The sequence below is a fragment of the Palaemon carinicauda genome, chromosome 36 (assembly GCF_036898095.1).
Source record: "Palaemon carinicauda isolate YSFRI2023 chromosome 36, ASM3689809v2, whole genome shotgun sequence".
Taxonomy (NCBI): Eukaryota; Metazoa; Arthropoda; class Malacostraca; order Decapoda; family Palaemonidae; genus Palaemon; species Palaemon carinicauda.
In genome coordinates, this window is record NC_090760.1 from 13,892,456 (window position 1) to 13,910,124 (window position 17,669).

General features: G+C 38.6%; 3 protein-coding genes across 4 annotated transcripts in view; 1 reads left to right on the forward strand and 2 right to left on the reverse strand.

Moving 5' to 3' along the window:
- LOC137628758 (pupal cuticle protein Edg-78E-like) overlaps nucleotides 1-17,669 on the forward strand; it is a 157,578-nt gene that overhangs the window by 62,340 nt on the left and 77,569 nt on the right. The gene's annotated exons all lie outside the window — the stretch shown is intronic.
- LOC137628379 (pupal cuticle protein Edg-78E-like) lies at nucleotides 1,885-12,859 on the reverse strand. 2 transcript variants are annotated; one of them, XM_068359530.1, is made up of 3 exons: nucleotides 12,811-12,859; nucleotides 2,433-2,614; nucleotides 1,885-2,127 (listed from the first exon to the last, which is right to left on the reverse strand). In XM_068359530.1, exons 1-3 carry the CDS (start codon nucleotides 12,826-12,828, stop codon nucleotides 1,989-1,991), a joined length of 339 nt encoding a protein of 112 aa, XP_068215631.1. In that variant the 5' UTR covers nucleotides 12,829-12,859; the 3' UTR covers nucleotides 1,885-1,988. The 2 variants fall into 2 exon arrangements, with proteins under 2 accessions (XP_068215631.1, XP_068215630.1); XM_068359529.1 differs by lacking the exon at nucleotides 12,811-12,859 and adding an exon at nucleotides 3,039-3,142 and having other exon boundaries at nucleotides 1,889-2,127.
- LOC137628250 (pupal cuticle protein Edg-78E-like) lies at nucleotides 11,372-12,489 on the reverse strand. Its single transcript, XM_068359416.1, has 3 exons — nucleotides 12,484-12,489; nucleotides 12,209-12,390; nucleotides 11,372-11,921 (listed from the first exon to the last, which is right to left on the reverse strand). The coding sequence occupies exons 1-3, from the start codon at nucleotides 12,487-12,489 to the stop codon at nucleotides 11,783-11,785; spliced, it is 327 nt and encodes a 108-aa protein (XP_068215517.1). The 3' UTR covers nucleotides 11,372-11,782.

Genomic DNA, 17,669 nt, shown 5'->3' on the forward strand with positions numbered 1-17,669 from the left:
CCACCCCTCCCACCCGGGAAATACCAGCCTTGGCTACTTTTCCCTGGGGGAAATCGACCCTAGGCTAATCTTCCGGGGAGAATTTCAGTCGGGGGGGGGGGGGGGGGGAATTCCCTGCTATTGAGTCATTAGGAGTTATTGCACATAACTTAAACTGTAACTCTTGCTTTAATAGCTAACCAATGTGATTCAATTAGTGCAGGAGTAATCTTTTCTCGATCAAGTTTTACTTTTCAATAATGGACTGAATATTTCTTCACTCTTTTGCCATTTGTATTAATGATATAACTGCCTACTGTCTTTAAAACTAAGTCCCTAGTTTTCTGGTTTCTCGTCAAGTACTGTATAAGGTGTTTGGGTCGTATCGTCGCTTTTTCTCTACTATTCCAAGTTTGTTTTCAACACTTCTCGTGGCTTTATATCTTGTATAGTTCACTCTTTTAAAATGTTCTTAATTTTTTTTCAATGTTTTACTGGCAATGCATGACATATAATTTGTTGGTCTACTTATTATTTTTTTGGCCTAATGTAGAGTTTTGGAGCTTGATTCTTGAATGGTCATTTCGTATGTTCGCGCACATTTTGTGTGTATACAGAATGTATGGTGACGGGAGGGGGGGGGGGGGGGGCTCAGCAGGAGGGTATCTTAATTGGCGCAAATAGCTCGATGTAATGATGAAATTTTCTATTACTTTTTGTACTTTCAGTTAATTTTTCTCACTTTTCCAATTCCTTTTTTTATATTAACTTTTCTTTAGTGGGTACGGGGTTAAAGTTATCTTGCTATTCCTAGTCTAGTGACCATCCCTGAATGAGCAATTCAGTCTAGAAAACATTGGGAAATACAGAGCCTTTGTCAAAGTAACATTTATGTATGAAGAACTCAGGGTTAGTGTAACCACTATTAAGGAATCCCCGTTTACGAGAGCATTTTAACTGGAGGAACATTCTAAAAGGGAGATGTCCAAATCTAGAGATCTGGAAGAGAGAACAGTAGTCTAGAAGACATTTAAGTAAGTTACTCATTCCAGAGAGTATTTAAGAATAGAGATACCCATCCATAGAGTATTTTTATGGCAACCCTTGTCCAAAGAGCATATGCGAAAAAGAAGCCCTGATCTAGAGCATTTGTCACAGAGGAACCCCGTTAGGGAGAAACTTTTGAACCAAGAACAGTCTTTGGAGAGAAGATATGAATGAGGAGATCCAGTCAGTAGAGTATTTATTAGCAATGAGGAACTCCATTTGGGAGAACGTTTAGGAATGAGGAAACTGGTTTTGGAGAGCGATAAGGAATGAAAATTCTTAGTTGGGAAAAGGTCTTTAGGAATGAGTAATTCAATGTCTAGATAAATCCTTAGCAATAACTTTTGACAAAATAAAACTAGTCTCAAAGTTTACCTGCAACTGTTAACATAGGTTTTGCCATGAATTACTGGTAGGGCATAGTTATGGCAACAATTTAGCATAGGAGTCTTCTCTCAGACAATGGTTTTTATGTCTAATACATTTAGACCTGCAAGATATTTTCTGAAGAATGTTATATCAAACGATTTTGTTCATAGAAAAATCCACGAATTCGTGTGAACTTTATTAACATAATTACAGAGAATTGGCGCTTCTCATCAATAAATAGTACATGAAAATGAATAGTTTAAATCAATGAGAAATGAGTGGTTGCAAGAATAGTATAACAGAATAAATAAATTAATCGATATTAGAATACCATAGGAAGGAAGGAAATGAACTGCATTCAGATAAAGTTCTATCAAGATATAATGAAAATATCTGAATGTAAGAATGTTGAAACATAGAGACCAGAATTAGTTACTGCTGTAACTAAAGTAACATTCGGATAGAATTGAAAATCTATCATGTGTTAATAAATGGATGTATAAGACTTGCTGTTATTTAACTCTTCTGTTGGGCAAAGCATAAAGGATGAAAAATTCTATTTTGGAGTCTTGCTTAACCTATTAATATTTGGATTAGTGACCTCCGTCAGTTCGTTCGTAAGGAAGAGCCACAGGTGTTGGGGGAGTGGGCAGGTGGTCGCCGACGGGCACGTACCCTTGGGCACCGGCGGAGAAGGTCAGGGCGATGGGGATGCCCTCGGGACCGGTGTAGCTGAAAAGATCAATAAAGGTTTGCATTAGTTAAGTTGAATAACATTTAGTAACTTAAGATTTGTACCTTCGTCTCTTGCAACTCTTTATATAATTCAAGATAGAATTGGGCTAACCATCAAAAAGTTTGCATTTGATTGTTTTTAAAGTTGTAAAGGTTTCTAATGAGTAAAATAATTCTTTAGAGAGAATAGTTATTAAAGAATTATTAAAGGTTCTTCACCACTTTAGTAAACATTCATGGAAGGATCTTTTAAGTCTCCATCCTGAGTAATTAAAAGGTCTATCCTCTTCCTTTCCCCTTACCTCCATCCTCCTTGTGACTCCTGTCCGTCATTCTGCCTTCCAGCCTCGTTCCTCTTGATTCCGTTTCCGGTCTCGAACTCGAAGGTGTACTCGCCGTAGGCGTTCTGGGTTCGGTCGTCCTTCAGGATCGGGATGGGCGTCTTGTAGGTGTCGGCCACCACCACGCCCACCAGGCAAGCGAACTAGATGGAAAGCAAAGTAGGGAACGGCCATTAAGATTCTGATATTGCTGTATTGTAAACAAAATTGTAAGGCAAAATTTTAATGCATTTTAATTTTGCGATCATAATCGTGACGGACTGAAATAAGCAAATACAGAGGATGTGTTCTTGGTTATAATTTTTGTTTTGAGTATCGTACGGTATCAGGATTAATATCTGAACATACTTGGTAATGTTTCGAAGAATTTGTTCATAAATTGATTCTAAAAACAGTTTGAGATACAATGGAATGTTAATGATTTTGAAATTATTGACAGGATGAAAAGTTTGACGCGCTGATGATGTCTTTTCCCTTCCAGTTACAATTATCGTGAAAATATCACTTTAAACAAAATAAAGTTCTGTTAATCCACTTCGCCACTAGTCAATTTGAAAGTCCACTTACGAAGAAGAGACGGTTCATGATGCAATGGAGATGTGCTCGTTTTCAAAGCTCAAAGAGAACTGATGCCTTGAACGAATGATGTTTCGGTTTATATAGCTCAGACATTCGAAGACACTGAAATGGCATTGCCCTCGGACACGCCCATCTTTGCTGAAATCTCTCTCTCTCTCTCTCTCTCTCTCTCTCTCTCTCTCTCTCTGAATCTTGGTTTTTTTCCTTATCTGGGAAGAATCTCGTAGCAAACAAGCGAGGTCAGACAGGCGACATTTAACAAATGATTTGATCAAAATTTTATGTTGGTGTCTGTACAGTTGGACACAGCAATTCTTGGCTCACCTTGCTCATATGAAGTGCACCCTGTCACACCCTTACTGTGCTGCGAGTTCTTCTGTGCAGGTCCTCCCTTCATCATCTGTTTGGTCACTTGCCGTGCAGTAACAGTGTAGCAAGGTGCACTACTTCAGAGCACACCTTCCTGTGTCTGACTGTACCTGATATTGCTGCCTTCGTATGAACTAATTCTTCGTATTGGGAAATAAAACTGTACATTTTGATAACTTTAGTATTCAACTTCAGATTTTATGAATATATTAAAACTTTTTATAATGCTGATATAAAGTGAAAAAACATTAAGTTAATTCATTATATTCTATACATTTCGTTAACTTTATTTTTTATATATTATTTTCTAAACACACATTTAAGAAACGGCTGCGAGTTAGCGTACAGAATTAGCATCTCTTAATTCTTTTATCATCTCAAACGTAAGGAGAAGAATCTCAGAGCTCCAGATTATTTGTAAGGTAAAGGTTATGGGTGCCTATCCATTACACCTTTTCTAAAAAAAAAAATATTTTTATTATGGTAAATTTAGTTTAAGTGATATGAATTATAAAGTATTTTTTTATAAATTGTGCTATTTTGAATTTTATAACTGATACCGAAGATATTAGAAAAGAGTTATTCGTTACTTGTTGGTATTTTAGAGACACAAGAATCTGTGATAAATTGGCTAATATGCCTTAGTTCTGTTAAGTAATGTAGAGCGTGATATACACTTGTAAGTATCCTATTCCTATTACTCAAAAACCTGGATTCACTGGAACAAAGTTAACCCTCAACTAGCAAGAAACGAATGCTTCCTCCGTGACAAGGTCAGACAGGTGGTTGATTAATGAATATTCTTACAAACCAGTTTTAAATTCAATTGATACATACCCTGGCTTCTCAGCACACACTTCTTATTATCTAACCACATTAAATACTATTTTTTCCCAGCCATGCCGTAATTGTATTAAGAAACCTTTTTTTATTTATTTTTTTTTTCCGAGAAGACCTGACCTCCGTGGTTTTCATGCCTAACATTAAGTTACAAATATTCCTTAAGGCAATTCTTTGACGTTTAGACAAATACACAGTTCTCAATAAGTATTCGCCCTGAAAGGGGTAAGTTCTGTCTGTGTATCTAAAGGTGTACAGGGGTTATAACCGTTATGATGTCAACCTTCAAGTAAACATTGTCAACCGTTGCTGTCGTGGGAGGGTTTGTGGGCCTGGCTGACGCTAGTTCGTTTGGTCTGAAAGACATCTACAACTCTGATCACCAATATTTCAGTCTTTCGTTCTTTGGTGTCAAAGTGATTCGAGCATACTAACAGCTTTTTTTTTTTTTTTTTTTTTTTTACCTTAAAAGGTGCACTGTTGATATTACTAGTGGGAGCTTGCTACATAGTCTTGGGGTTACATATTTAATAGCTTTAGAACATACAATAGGAGGTAAATCTTAGCTCTAATAACATGAAAAAATCTAACTATTGTATCTACACAATTCGTTGACTGCACAATATGTAACAATGTTCTTAGATACTTTGCACGTTGGTTCTGATAACCTGATGAGGCATTTAGCACATCACTAAGGACTGCATGATTGCAAAAACCAGTGCTTTGGCCTCCAGGGCCAGGCAGTCAACAACTCTGCCTTAGGAGAAAGCAGTGTAATTCAATTAGTAAAGGAGTAATCTTTTCTCCAAGTTTTCTTATTTTTCAGGAATTGGCTAAATATTTCTTAGGCAGTTTGTCATTGTGTTCATGATATAACTACGTTTTGTATTCAAAACTCGCGAGTCCCAAGTTTGCTGGTTCTTTGTGAAGTCGAAGCTGTTTGGGTCGAATGAATTGAAGTAAAAGGCGTCTTCGTTTTTGTATAGACAACGTCCTTTGATAAAATACATTAAGTAGTTTTGCTGTTAGCACTTTTCGTTTCTTTTAATTTTGTGGGGTTCAATCTTTTAAGGAGGTGTTAAGCAAAGTTTTGTCTGTATTTGACTGGGTTTGTTGCCTCAATGAGTTTTGGAGCTTGACTCTCGGATGGTCATTGTGTTTTTTGCATGTATGGAGGAGGAGTATCCTAATTGTACAAATAGTCCAATGTAATTAATTTTTTGTAGTACTTTTTGTGCTATCAGTTGTTAATTTTTTTCATCACTTGTTCAAAAGCCCTTCGATTTTTTTTAATCTCGCTATAATGGATTTGGGGTTAGAGTTCTCGCTATCTCCAGTGAAGAAAACTTAGGAAATAAAGAACACTAGGCGAGATAGTACTTATGTATGGGAGATACCTAAATCTAAAGATCATCTGGAAGCAAGAATCGTAGTCAAGAGGATATTTATACTTGGGGAAACTCGTTCCAGAGAGATCATCTGGAAGCGAGAATCGTAGTCAAGGGGATATTTATATTTGGGAAAACTCGTTCCTGAGAGATCATCTGGAAGCGAGAATCGTAGTCAAGGGGATATTTATATTTGGGGAAACTCGTTCCAGAGAGATCTGGAAGCGAGAATCGTAGTCAAGGGGATATTTATATTTGGGGAAACTCGTTCCAGAGAGATCTGGAAGCGAGAATCGTAGTCAAGGGGATATTTATATTTGAGGAAACTCGTTCCAGAGAGATCTGGAAGCGAGAATCGTAGTCAAGGGGATATTTATATTTGGGGAAACTCGTTCCTGAGAGATCTGGAAGCGAGAATCGTAGTCAAGGGGATATTTATATTTGGGGAAACTCGTTCCAGAGAGATCTGGAAGCGAGAATCGTAGTCAAGGGGATATTTATATTTGGGGAAACTCGTTCCAGAGAGATCTGGAAGCGAGAATCGTAGTCAAGGGGATATTTATATTTGAGGAAACTCGTTCCAGAGAGATCTGGAAGCGAGAATCGTAGTCAAGGGGATATTTATATTTGGGGAAACTCGTTCCTGAGAGATCTGGAAGCGAGAATCGTAGTCAAGGGGATATTTATATTTGGGGAAACTCGTTCCAGAGAGATCTGGAAGCGAGAATCGTAGTCAAGGGGATATTTATATTTGGGGAAACTCGTTCCAGAGAGATCTGGAAGCGAGAATCGTAGTCAAGGGGATATTTATATTTGGGGAAACTCATTCCTGAGAGATCATCTGGAAGCGAGAATCGTAGTCAAGGGGATATTTATATTTGGGAAAACTCGTTCCTGAGAGATCATCTGGAAGCGAGAATCGTAGTCAAGGGGATATTTATATTTGGGAAAACTCGTTCCAGAGAGATCTGGAAGCGAGAATCGTAGTCAAGGGGATATTTATATTTGGGGAAACTCGTTCCAGAGAGATCTGGAAGCGAGAATCGTAGTCAAGGGGATATTTATATTTGAGGAAACTCGTTCCAGAGAGATCTGGAAGCGAGAATCGTAGTCAAGGGGATATTTATATTTGGGGAAACTCGTTCCTGAGAGATCTGGAAGCGAGAATCGTAGTCAAGGGGATATTTATATTTGGGGAAACTCGTTCCAGAGAGATCTGGAAGCGAGAATCGTAGTCAAGGGGATATTTATATTTGGGGAAACTCGTTCCAGAGAGATCTGGAAGCGAGAATCGTAGTCAAGGGGATATTTATATTTGGGGAAACTCGTTCCAGAGAGATCTGGAAGCGAGAATCGTAGTCAAGGGGATATTTATATTTGGGGAAACTCGTTCCTGAGAGATCTGGAAGCGAGAATCGTAGTCAAGGGGATATTTATATTTGAGGAAACTCGTTCCAGAGAGATCTGGAAGCGAGAATCGTAGTCAAGAGGATATTTATATTTGGGGAAACTCGGTCCTGAGAGATCTGGAAGCGAGAATCGTAGTCAAGGGGATATTTATATTTGGGGAAACTCGTTCCTGAGAGATCTGGAAGCGAGAATCGTAGTCAAGGGGATATTTATATTTGGGGAAACTCGTTCCTGAGAGATCTGGAAGCGAGAATCGTAGTCAAGGGGATATTTATATTTGGGGAAACTCGTTCCTGAGAGATCTGGAAGCGAGAATCGTAGTCAAGGGGATATTTATATTTGGGGAAACTCGTTCCAGAGAGATCTGGAAGCGAGAATCGTAGTCAAGGGGATATTTATATTTGAGGAAACTCGTTCCTGAGAGATCTGGAAGCGAGAATCGTAGTCAAGAGGATATTTATATTAGGGGAAACTCATTCCTGAGAGATCATCTGGAAGCGAGAATCGTAGTCAAGGGGATATTTATATTTGGGGAAACTCGTTCCTGAGAGATCTGGAAGCGAGAATCGTAGTCAAGGGGATATTTATATTTGAGGAAACTCGTTCCTGAGAGATCTGGAAGCGAGAATCGTAGTCAAGGGGATATTTATATTTGGGGAAACTCGGTCCTGAGAGATCTGGAAGCGAGAATCGTAGTCAAGGGGATATTTATATTTGGGGAAACTCGTTCCTGAGAGATCTGGAAGCGAGAATCGTAGTCAAGGGGATATTTATATTTGAGGAAACTCGTTCCAGAGAGATCTGGAAGCGAGAATCGTAGTCAAGGGGATATTTATATTTGGGGAAACTCGTTCCTGAGAGATCTGGAAGCGAGAATCGTAGTCAAGGGGATATTTATATTTGGGGAAACTCGTTCCAGAGAGATCTGGAAGCGAGAATCGTAGTCAAGGGGATATTTATATTTGGGGAAACTCGTTCCAGAGAGATCTGGAAGCGAGAATCGTAGTCAAGGGGATATTTATATTTGAGGAAACTCGTTCCAGAGAGATCTGGAAGCGAGAATCGTAGTCAAGAGGATATTTATATTTGGGGAAACTCGGTCCTGAGAGATCATCTGGAAGCGAGAATCGTAGTCAAGGGGATATTTATATTTGGGGAAACTCGTTCCTGAGAGATCTGGAAGCGAGAATCGTAGTCAAGGGGATATTTATATTTGGGGAAACTCGTTCCTGAGAGATCTGGAAGCGAGAATCGTAGTCAAGGGGATATTTATATTTGGGGAAACTCGTTCCAGAGAGATCTGGAAGCGAGAATCGTAGTCAAGGGGATATTTATATTTGGGGAAACTCGTTCCTGAGAGATCTGGAAGCGAGAATCGTAGTCAAGGGGATATTTATATTTGGGGAAACTCGTTCCTGAGAGATCTGGAAGCGAGAATCGTAGTCAAGGGGATATTTATATTTGAGGAAACTCGTTCCAGAGAGATCTGGAAGCGAGAATCGTAGTCAAGGGGATATTTATATTTGAGGAAACTCGTTCCTGAGAGATCTGGAAGCGAGAATCGTAGTCAAGGGGATATTTATATTTGGGGAAACTCGTTCCTGAGAGATCTGGAAGCGAGAATCGTAGTCAAGGGGATATTTATATTTGGGGAAACTCGTTCCTGAGAGATCTGGAAGCGAGAATCGTAGTCAAGGGGATATTTATATTTGGGGAAACTCGTTCCTGAGAGATCTGGAAGCGAGAATCGTAGTCAAGGGGATATTTATATTTGAGGAAACTCGTTCCAGAGAGATCTGGAAGCGAGAATCGTAGTCAAGGGGATATTTATATTTGGGGAAACTCGTTCCTGAGAGATCTGGAAGCGAGAATCGTAGTCAAGGGGATATTTATATTTGGGGAAACTCGTTCCTGAGAGATCTGGAAGCGAGAATCGTAGTCAAGGGGATATTTATATTTGAGGAAACTCGTTCCAGAGAGATCTGGAAGCGAGAATCGTAGTCAAGGGGATATTTATATTTGGGGAAACTCGTTCCTGAGAGATCTGGAAGCGAGAATCGTAGTCAAGGGGATATTTATATTTGAGGAAACTCGTTCCAGAGAGATCTGGAAGCGAGAATCGTAGTCAAGGGGATATTTATATTTGAGGAAACTCGTTCCTGAGAGATCTGGAAGCGAGAATCGTAGTCAAGGGGATATTTATATTTGGGGAAACTCGTTCCTGAGAGATCTGGAAGCGAGAATCGTAGTCAAGGGGATATTTATATTTGGGGAAACTCGTTCCTGAGAGATCTGGAAGCGAGAATCGTAGTCAAGGGGATATTTATATTTGAGGAAACTCGTTCCAGAGAGATCTGGAAGCGAGAATCGTAGTCAAGGGGATATTTATATTTGGGGAAACTCGTTCCTGAGAGATCTGGAAGCGAGAATCGTAGTCAAGGGGATATTTATATTTGGGGAAACTCGTTCCAGAGAGATCTGGAAGCGAGAATCGTAGTCAAGGGGATATTTATATTTGGGGAAACTCGTTCCAGAGAGATCTGGAAGCGAGAATCGTAGTCAAGGGGATATTTATATTTGGGGAAACTCGTTCCAGAGAGATCTGGAAGCGAGAATCGTAGTCAAGGGGATATTTATATTTGGGGAAACTCATTCCTGAGAGATCATCTGGAAGCGAGAATCGTAGTCAAGGGGATATTTATATTTGGGGAAACTCGTTCCTGAGAGATCTGGAAGCGAGAATCGTAGTCAAGGGGATATTTATATTTGGGGAAACTCGTTCCAGAGAGATCTGGAAGCGAGAATCGTAGTCAAGGGGATATTTATATTTGGGGAAACTCGTTCCAGAGAGATCTGGAAGCGAGAATCGTAGTCAAGGGGATATTTATATTTGGGGAAACTCGTTCCAGAGAGATCTGGAAGCGAGAATCGTAGTCAAGGGGATATTTATATTTGAGGAAACTCGTTCCAGAGAGATCTGGAAGCGAGAATCGTAGTCAAGAGGATATTTATATTTGGGGAAACTCGGTCCTGAGAGATCATCTGGAAGCGAGAATCGTAGTCAAGGGGATATTTATATTTGGGGAAACTCGTTCCAGAGAGATCTGGAAGCGAGAATCGTAGTCAAGGGGATATTTATATTTGGGGAAACTCGTTCCAGAGAGATCTGGAAGCGAGAATCGTAGTCAAGGGGATATTTATATTTGGGGAAACTCGTTCCAGAGAGATCTGGAAGCGAGAATCGTAGTCAAGGGGATATTTATATTTGAGGAAACTCGTTCCAGAGAGATCTGGAAGCGAGAATCGTAGTCAAGAGGATATTTATATTTGGGGAAACTCGGTCCTGAGAGATCATCTGGAAGCGAGAATCGTAGTCAAGGGGATATTTATATTTGGGGAAACTCATTCCTGAGAGATCATCTGGAAGCGAGAATCGTAGTCAAGGGGATATTTATATTTGGGGAAACTCATTCCTGAGAGATCATCTGGAAGCGAGAATCGTAGTCAAGGGGATATTTATATTTGGGGAAACTCATTCCTGAGAGATCATCTGGAAGCGAGAATCGTAGTCAAGGGGATATTTATATTTGGGGAAACTCGTTCCAGAGAGATCTGGAAGCGAGAATCGTAGTCAAGAGGATATTTATATTAGGGGAAACTCATTCCTGAGAGATCATCTGGAAGCGAGAATCGTAGTCAAGGGGATATTTATATTTGGGGAAACTCGTTCCAGAGAGATCTGGAAGCGAGAATCGTAGTCAAGAGGATATTTATATTAGGGGAAACTTGTTCCAGAGAATATTTAGAAATAGAGAAACCCCTATCCAGAAGGCATTTTCTTTATGGGAACACCTGTCTTGAAACAACCTGTGATAAAAACTGCCCTAATCTAGAGCATTTGTCACGGGGAGACCCTATTCTGGAGAGCTTTTATGTTGGAGGAGATAAGAGTATTTATTAACAATAAGGAACTCCATTTGAGAGAACTTTTAGGAATCATTATTGAGAAAGTGATTTTAGGAATGAGTAACTCAATAACTAGATAATTTCTTGGAAATGACAATAGGTCAAATGAATATAAACTAGTTTCACAACTTCGTGTGAAACTTTTAACATAGGCGTTGCTTACGAATTTAGTGAAGAGCATAATTAAGGCAACACTTCAGCATTAGTCTGCTCTCAGAACTTTATTTTCAGACCTTATTTCTTATCTTTAATATCTTTAGTCCTGCAAGATAACTATTTAGACCTTTTTTTATGAAACTATTTTTGTTCATAGAAAACACTAAGTATTTAGTTAAACTTTATTAACATAATTACACGCAGAGAGAATTGGCACTTCTCATCCAATAAATAGTACCTAAGAATGAATAGTTTAAAGGATGAAGCGATATAATTAGTAATTTTTGGAATAGTAAAGTAGAATAAATAATCACGGAATCAGGAATAGAATACTTGAGGAAGCATTACAAGAAAAGCATGGGAGCTTAATTCACATAAAATCTTATCATCAGATAATGAAAATATCTGAATAGAAGATTGTTGGAACCTAGACCAGAATTAGTTACTTCCGTAAGTATAGTAACAGTCTGAAAGAACTGGAAATCTATCAAATGTGATGATTAATGTGTGTGTTAAATTTGCTGTTAATCAATTTTGTTGGACAATGCTTAAAGGATGAAAAATTCATATACTTTATAGTTAATTCGGTAATTGAAATTTGGATTAGTGACCTCCGTCAGTGCGTTCGTAAGGAAGAGCCACAGGTGTTGGGGGAGTGGGCAGGTGGTCGCCGACGGGCACGTACCCTTGGGCACCGGCGGAGAAGGTCAGGGCAATGGGGATGCCCTCGGGACCGGTGTAGCTGAAAAGATAAAGGTTAAGATTAGAAAATCGAAATTAGGAACAAGAGGAGCTATATTCCTTTCAGTCTTCACTGATGTTGAAGATGTTTTTTTCCAAGTAAAAAGGGTTTGGTTTTAAGTATGAAGTTTTTAAGTTTTCTCATTGTCGACTCCAAATCAGTTTAAATCCATTACAAAGGAGGAATGATTGAAAACTCTAGATTCTTTTAACTCATAAATATTGATTGAAGGATATTTCCAAAACGGCTTCTAACCCAATTCTAAAGAAATTTTTATTTTCTCTTACCTCCATCCTCCTTGTGACTCCTGTCCGTCATTCTGCCTTCCGGCCTCGTTCCTCTTAATTCCGTTTCCGGTCTCGAACTCGAAGGTGTACTCGCCGTAGGCGTTCTGGGTTCGGTCGTCCTTCAGGATCGGGATGGGCGTCTTATATGTATCGGCCACCACCACGCCCACAAGGCAAGCGAACTAGATGGAAAGCAAAGAAGGGGACGGTCATTAAAGTAATCACATTGCGGTTTTGTAAAAAGAAAAAAAAATCATAATGCATTTTAATTTTGCCATCATACTCGTGACGGACTAAAATAAACAAATACAGTCGATATGTTCTTGGTTATTTGTTTTTTTATTGAGTATCGTACATATCAGGATTAATATATGAATATACTCGGCCCTATTGCGAAGAATTTGTTCGTAAATTTATTTTAAAAACAGCTTTGAGTTGTAATGGAATGTTAATGATTTTCAAATTGTTGACAGGATGAAAAGTTTGACGTGTTGATGATGTCTTTTCCCTTCCTGTTATAATCATCGTAGAAAAATCACTTTAAACAAAATCAAGTATCTGTTTATTCAATTCGCCACTAGTAATTTTGAAAGTCCACTTACGAAGAAGAGACGGTTCATGTTGAAATGGAGATGTGCTCGTTTTCGAAGCTCAAAGAGAACTGATACCTTGAACGAATAATGTTTCGGTTTATATAGCTCCGGCACATTCAACCAAGGTCTATAAATGTACCTTGCATTCGACGACTCTGAAACGACATTGCCCTCGGCCACGCCCTTGTTTGCTGAAAGAAAATTAGAATCTCTCTCTCTCTCTCTCTCTCTCTCTCTCTCTCTCTCTCTCTCTCTCTCTCTCTCTCTGATGATACAGGCTTTTCTGAAAGAATTGTGTTTCTCCTTATCTGAAAAGAATCCCACAGCAAGGAAGGAAGGGAGGAAGGACAAACGGGTGACCTCAACGGGTGATTTGGTTAAAATTTGTGAAGGTGTTGGATTATATAGGCTTTTGGATAGTGTCTTTGTATGAACTATTTTTTCATAAAGGTTAATATTTCTGTACATATTTATCATTTTAATGTCCAATTATAGATTTATTTTACTGTGAAAAAATATATAGTTAATTCATAATCCCTTATCCATTTTATCACTTATATCTTTGACTTTTTTTTTTCAAAATACACACATTAAACAAAATACTTATTTTTTTGTGTGTGTGTACAGAATTAACATCTATTAATTCTTCTTAATTCAAACATAAGAAGAGGAAAAATTTCAATTTAAAACCCCAGATCATTTAGGTAGGTAAGGGCAAGGGGTCCCTATCCGATGGACGTTTCCTTCAGGATAATTTTTGTTGTTGTTATGTGGTAGTTTTTCAAGTAGTGTGAATACTTTAGTGGGATTTTTTAATTGTGGACTTTTGAGTTTTAGAATATAAACTTTAAACGAAGATACCAGAAAAGAGTTGTATCACTTGTTGGAATTTTACAGACAATAGAATCTGTAATAGATTGGGTGCTCTACTTTGTTCTGTAAAGTAATTATAATACAATAACCACTTGTAAGTAATACTATTTATAGTTCTCTAAAATCTACATTTATTGAAAGATAGTTGCTGATTGTGGATTCCTGCTCGCGGGTTGATAGTTTCTGGCTGTTGGTTGTGGGTTGCGTTAACTTGCAATAAATGAATGCTTCCTCCTTGAACGAGGTCAGGAATGTGGTTAATGAATGAATAATCTTGAAAGACAATTTTCAATTTGACAAAACCCCTCACTTTTTCATAGTATGCTTTTTTCTATTTTATAAAATTAAATACTAAATTTTTGACATCCATACCATAACTGGAATTAGATTTTTTTTTTTTAAACTGAGAAGACATGACCTTCATGCCTAACAATTAGTTTCTTGAGAATATCACCGAGGGTAATTTTGTAACATTTAAAGAAAGGCATAGTTGTTACTGGACGCAGCACGGGCTCATACCCAGTTAGCATTCGCCTGAAATGCATCACTGTATACAAGGCTAAAAACCCCAAGATACTCTGGGGACTGATGCCAACCGTGAGTAAATATACCGTCGGGAAGGTTCGCAGGCCTGGCTGAGACTAGATCGGTTGGCAGACTTGGTTGTGGCTAGATCGGTTAACAGGCCTGGTTGTGGTTAGATCGGTTAACAGGCCTGGTTGTGGCTAGATCGTAGGCGTCCGAACGATACTAAATGATCACAACGATTTCAGTCTTTAATCCCTTGTTGTCAAAAGGATTCTTGCATATTCTGCTCATAGTTTTTTTTTTTTTTTTTCACCTTGTGTACCTAAAAGGGTGCACTTGTCGATATTACTAGTGGGAGCTGTATTAGAGTCTTGAGGCTGCATATTCAAAAGCTCTAGAGGGCATTTACAAAAGAGGAACCCCAGTCTGCAGGGCATTTACAAAAGAGGAACCCCAATTTAGAGGGCATTTTATAAAAGAGGAATCTCAATTTGGAGGCCATTTTATAATAGGAACCCCAATTTGGAGGGCATTTATAAAAAAGGAACCCCAATTTGGAGGGCATTTATAAAAAAGGAACCCCAGTCTGGAGGGCATTTCTAAAAGAGGAACCACAGTCTGGAGGACATTTATAAAAGTAAAGCCCCAGATTCGAGGACATTTATAAAAGAGGAACACCAGTCTTGAGGACATTTATGAATGTGGAGTCGAGATCTGGAGAGCATTTGAAATTGAGGAATCCCATGCACTTCTGTAAAAGGAAGTCCACTTTGTGTGGTATATTTACGTATGAGGAATCTCTCTGTGGAGCATTGATGCAAGAGAACCTCACTTGCGAGAGCATGTATAAGGAACCCCAGTGTGAAGAGCATTAATGAATGGGGAATATGCATTCGTTAGAACATTTGTGAATGAGGAACCCCTTTTGGAAGTTTTAGCAATGAGAACCCCCTTTTAGGTGTCTTTAGCAATGAGAACCCCCTTTTAGGAGTCTTTAGCAATGAGAAACCACTTTTAGGAGTTTTTAGCAACGAGAAACCCCTTTTAGGAATTCCAGTCTGGAGGGCATTTATTAAAGAGGAACCCCAGTTTGGAGAACAAAGAGGAACCCCAATCTGAAGGGCTCTTATAAAAGAGGAACAAAGTTTGGAGGACAGAGGAACCCAATCTGAAACGGATTTATTAAAGAGGAACCCCAGTCTGGAGGGCAATTATGAAAGAGTAACACCATCCATCCATATAACAAGGCACTTCCCCCAATTTTGGGGGGTAGCTGACACCAACAATGAAACAAAACAAAAAGGGGACCTCTACTCTCTATGTTCCCTGATTAGGCTGAAGGAACATAGAGAGTAGAGGTCCCCTTTTTGTTTTGTTTCATTGTTGGTGTCGGCTACCCCCCAAAATTGGGGGAAGTGCCTTGGTATATGGATGGATGGAACACCAGTTTGAAGGACAAAGAGGAACCCCAGTCTGAAGGGTATTTATGAAAGTGGAGTCGAGATCTGGTGAGCATTTAAAAATTAGGAATCCCATGCATTTCTGTATGAGGAAGTCCACTTTGTGTGGCATATTTACGTATGAGAAATCCCTCTCTGTGGAGCATTGGTGAAAGAGAACCCCAATTTGGAGAGCATGTATGAATAAGGAAACCTCAGTGTGAAGAGCATCAATGAAGGAGGAATATTCGTTCATTAAAACATTTGTGAATGGGGAATCCTTTTTATAAATTTTAGCAATGAAAAACCCTTTTTAGGAGGTTTTAGCAATGAGAAACCCTTTTTAGGATTTTTTAACAATAAGAAACCCCTTTTAGAAGTTTTTACCAATAAGGAACCTCTTTTAGAAGTTTTTTTTTAGCAATGAGGAACCAAGTTTAGAAGTTTTTAGCAATGAGGAACCCAGTTTAGAAGTTTTTAGCAATGAGGAACACAGTTTAGAAGTTTTTAGCAATGAGGAACCCCTCTAGAAGTTTTTAGCAATGAGGAACCCCTTTTAAAGGTTTTAGCAATGAGGAACCCCTTTTAGAAGTTTTTAGCAACGAGAAACCCCTTTTAGAAGTTTTTAGCAACGAGAAACCTCTTTTAGAAGTTTTTAGCAACGAGGAACCCTTTTTAGAAGTTTTGAGCAATGAAGTTTTTAGCAATGAGGAACCTCTTTTTGAAGTTTTTAGCAATGAGGAACCCCTTTTAGAAGTTTTTGGGAATGCAGAACCTCTTTTAGAAGTTTTTAGCAATGCGGAACAACTTTCTGAAGTTTCTAGCAATGAGGAACAACTTTCTGAAGTTTCTAGCAATGAGGAACAACTTTCTGAAGTTTCTAGCAATGAGGAACAACTTTCTGAAGTTTCTAGCAATGAAGAACAACTTTCAGAAGTTTCTAGCAATGAGGAACAACTTTCAGAAGTTTCTAGCAATGAGGAACAACTTTCAGAAGTTTCTAGCAATGAAGAACAACTTTCAGAAGTTTCTAGCAATGAGGAACAACTTTCAGAAGTTTCTAGCAATATGGAACAACTTTTAGAAGTTTTTATGCAATGAGGAACTCTGGTTAGACGTGTTTAAGAATGAGGAACCCTTGTTAGTGTTTAAGAATGAGGAACCCTTGTTAGTGTTTAAGAATGAGGAACCCTTGTTAGTGTTTAAGAATGAGGAACCCTTGTTAGTGTTTAAGAATGAGGAACCCTTGTTAGTGTTTAAGAATGAGGAACCCTTGTTAGTGTTTAAGAATGAGGAGCTCCTGTTAGTGTTTAGGAATAAGGAGCTCCTGTCAGTGTTTAAGAATGAGGAACCCGTTAAGTGTTCAGGTATGATGATCCCCTAGCCCCTGTTAGTGTTTAGAAATGAGGACCCCCCCCCCAAAAAAAAAAAGTGTTTATGGATGAGGAGCCCCTGTTAGACGTGTTTAAGAATGAGGAACCCGTTAAGTGTTCAGGTATGATGACCCCTAGCCCCTGTTAGTGTTTAGAAATGAGGAGCCCCTGTTAGAAGTGTTTAAGAATGAGGATCCCAGTCGGGAGAGCATTTAGAAAAGAGGATGCCAATAACTAGATATTTCAAAAGCAGTTTTCGTTAATTCCAAGGATTCGATTATTCCTAACTCACGTTGAACTTTCAACATAGGCTTTGCAATGAATTTTTTGTAGGGCATATGAAGCCAATAATTTAGAATTATTCTTATCCAACCCATTTTTATATATTTGGTATCTCTCTACCTTCAAGATACTAGTTAAGGAATGTTATGTAAAACGGATTTTTGTTTATAGAAAACACCACATATTCAGGTAAACTTTATTTACATAATTACATGCAGAGAGAATTGCCACTTCTCATCCAATAAATAGTACCTAAGAATAAATTGTTAAAAGGAAAGAACAAAGAACAATAAAGTAAGCAACTAGAAATAGTCTAGTGGACTAGATAGTCGTTAAATCATGATTAAGATAGCATTGATGGCACTCCTCATTA

What these genes read in the sequence shown, in the direction of transcription:
- LOC137628379 (XM_068359530.1), bottom strand. An exon ending in GAGTCACAAGGAGGATGGAG is followed by an intron (nt 2,128 to 2,432) that starts GTAAGGGGAAAG and finishes TGATCTTTTCAG; the next exon opens with CTACACCGGTCCCGAGGGCA.
- LOC137628250 (XM_068359416.1), bottom strand. An exon ending in GAGTCACAAGGAGGATGGAG is followed by an intron (nt 11,922 to 12,208) that starts GTAAGAGAAAAT and finishes TTATCTTTTCAG; the next exon opens with CTACACCGGTCCCGAGGGCA.